This window comes from Nannospalax galili, unplaced genomic scaffold (genome assembly GCF_000622305.1).
Source record: "Nannospalax galili isolate Female #2095 unplaced genomic scaffold, S.galili_v1.0 scaffold1340, whole genome shotgun sequence".
NCBI lineage: Eukaryota > Metazoa > Chordata > Mammalia > Rodentia > Spalacidae > Nannospalax > Nannospalax galili.
In genome coordinates, this window is record NW_008346293.1 from 386,981 (window position 1) to 390,175 (window position 3,195).

Below are 3,195 nucleotides of genomic sequence, written 5' to 3' on the forward strand. Positions count from 1 at the left end.
GTTGGAACCTCATTTAATTTTATGTCTTATAGAGTTTATAATGAGTAAAAGATTATATAAGCGTAATAAATCATCTGTAAACCTACAAATGTTCACCCAATTTTGAAAGCGATGTACCCTAGCTCAGAAAAATGTTATTGAATAGGTTAATGCTGTTGTAATGAAATGCTTCTTTTAATTAAAAAAAAAAGAATCAAAAAGAGGCATAATTTAATTTCAGTTAAAGATGCTTTCTCTTAAATAACTGCAATAATAATTAAATTTATATATGTCAATAAAACAACAGTCTTTTCAAATGAAAAACTGGAGTTAGCACTTTCCTGATGGTTGTAATACAAATGAATAGGTGACTATTTCTACAAAAAAGAGCAAGGCATACATTAAAAACATGAACCTATACGGGCTGGAGAGATGGTTCAGTGGTTGAGGGCACCTGTTGCCCTTACAGTAGACCTGAGTTCCATTCCCAGCACCCACATGGCAGCTAACAACCACCTGTAACTCCAGTTTCAAAGATCCTGACACCCTCTTTTGCCCTCTCAGGGCATTGTAGATACATGTTGCATTTACATGCATGCAGGCAAAACACATAAAATAAAAATAGATAAATCAAAAAAAGAAAGAAAATGATCTTTTAGCCAGGTGTGGTGACACAAACATTTAATCTCAGCACTCAGAAGGCAGAGGCAGGCTGATTTCTGTGAGATAGACACCAACTTAGTTTACTAAATGAAGTTCCAGGCCAACTAGGGCTACAGGGAGACCCTTTTGCAGAAAAATGAAAGAAGAAAGAAAGAAAGAAAGAAAGAAAGAAAGAAAGAAAGAAAGAAAGAAAGAAAGAAAGAAAGAAAGAAAGAAAGAAAGAAAGTGAAAGAAAGGAAAGAAAGGAGAGAGATGGAAGGAAGGAAGGAAAAGAAAGAACAAAAGAAAGAAAAAAGAGGAAGAGAGGAAAAAAGAAATTGAACTTTTGTTTAAAAATAAAGAATCTTAGCTTATTTTGTGTGTATACATACATGTGTGTTGGTGCAGGTGTAGGTGTGGATGAATGTATGTGAGAGAGACAGAGTATTTGCATATGCATATGTTTATGTGTGTGTGGAGTGTGTTCACGTGTACACTGATGTAGAAGCCAGAAGACAGCCTGAGGTGTTAATTCTTAGATAGTCACCTAATTTTAAGACAAGGTCTCTCATTGGCCTAGAACTTTCCAAGTAGGCTAGACTGGTTGACCACTGAGCCCCAGGGATCCATGCATGTCCTCAGTGCTACAATTACAATGCTTCCCCAGGCACCTCGCTTGTTCACAGGATTTCTGAGGTTAGAACTCAGGTCCTCATGCTTTCAAGACAAACACTTTACCAACTGAGTCATCTACCCAGCCCAGCTCATTATTTTTGTCAAATTCTTCCGATATAATCATGATTTTTTAAAATAAGATTTTGATTAATTCTTGGAAAATTTTATACATTGTAGGCAAGGTATTTTTGTCATATCCATCTCTCAGACCCCCTTCTAGCTCCCACTGGGACCCTCCAAAACAGCATCATGTCCTGTTCTTTGTTTATAAATTGAAAATCCATTGATTTGAATTAGTGATGCCCATGTACATGGCATGGCCCCCTACAATCTCAAACTAAAATGGCTCTCTCTTTCCCAGAAGCAATCAACTTCTAATAACTCCTCAGCTAGAGATGGGGCCTCAGGAGCCTCATCCCATCCATGATGGAATTTCACCTGGCTTGACCTTGTGTGGGTCTTGTGCAGAAAACCACAGTTGCTGTGAATTAATGTGTGCAAATACCAGTTATGTCAAGAAGTCAACATTTCATAGTTCTGCTCCCCAATCACTGTCTCTTACATTCCCCACCTTTTATGCTGTTCCTTGAGCCTTGAATGGGAGGCTGAACACTCAAAATCACCTATTCTCAAGATTTTGATCAGTTACACTTGGCAATTTGTTCTTATAGTTCTAACTAATATTGCAATTGTAAATAAGCTGGTATCAAATGAAAGATTGAAATCCTATACACACTGAGTGTATGTGTCAGCCACACTAGCTTTAAATTTGACTTAGTAAATATGCATTGGGTGTCATAAATAAGCATATGGTAAATGAATGAAGATAATTATCTGACACAAATTATCAAATCTTTCTTCCCACATTGTAAAATAATTCTAATAATTAAAACAAGACAATCATCAACCATATTAAGTGAAATGTAAAATGAACAACTATTTTCTGAAATGTTTATTTTACTTTTATTTTTTCTATTTCCAATATCCAAAAACACTTACACTGTTATATTAGTGGGCTTTTTGTATGTTAGCTTAAGGGAAAATTCCAAATAAGAAGAAAAGCAACAATGAAAATCTCTTAAGAGGGAAGACTCAAAATGAAACTTTATTGTTCTTTCACAACATGTACTATTACCCTGGACCACACAGAGTGATGCTCAAAGCAGCAGTAATGATGTGCTAGTGATACAGGCTCCAGCTTGGGACTGGTTGCCCTGGGCATTACTATTATATATGAGCCAGTGACTTTCATGGAGCCCTCTGTGTCTAAATGCAAAGGCTTAGTAATGAAGATATGATTCACAAATAATTTGAAGATTATTCAAATCCAGGTCTTAAGCAGATAACAATGAGGGTAACTGATTTTCAATCTTTAGCTTATGGTTTAATTTATTAGGAGATTTGGTATCTCAAAAAGCCCCATTCTTTGCAGTTCCCCTACTGACTTATGTTCTTTACAAAAATTCTGAGTGTCAGAAACAAAGCTTATGGTTTTTCTATTTAATTTTCTCTCATTTTTGTTAAACAGTTTCCTGAAATAATTGTTTGCAGTAATTTATTATTCCTTCCCCCAATTAAGGACCAGGCAAAGCTCCTGAAAGCAAACAAGGAACTGCCAAAGTTTCAGCACAAGGTAAGCAATAAAACGTGAAAATTCTGCTTTCTTCTGTCTTAAGTCTATAACATTTTATTGGCAAAAGCAAAACCTGTTTATTGCAGAATAGCACCATCTGCTGGGTTATCACAGAAAACATATTGTTGCAGCTCTAGCCTTAATTATGAGAACATGCACTATGGAGAATAATACCAAATTACGGAGGAAATGCTGAAGGATTCAGAGAGTAGCATCATGGGTCCAAGTTTCATTTATTGAACTTTTATTCAAAATTAGCCATAAAC

At 35.8% G+C, this 3,195-nt stretch overlaps 1 protein-coding gene across 1 annotated transcript in view; it reads left to right on the plus strand.

Moving 5' to 3' along the window:
* Nucleotides 1-2,940, plus strand: part of Trdn (triadin) — a 226,845-nt gene extending 223,905 nt beyond the window's left edge. Inside the window, exon 13 of the mRNA XM_029568123.1 lies at nucleotides 2,876-2,940. Coding sequence (XP_029423983.1) covers nucleotides 2,876-2,940 — 65 coding nt within the window. The remainder of the gene's footprint in view (nucleotides 1-2,875) is intronic.
* Nucleotides 2,941-3,195: the final 255 nt, after the last annotated feature.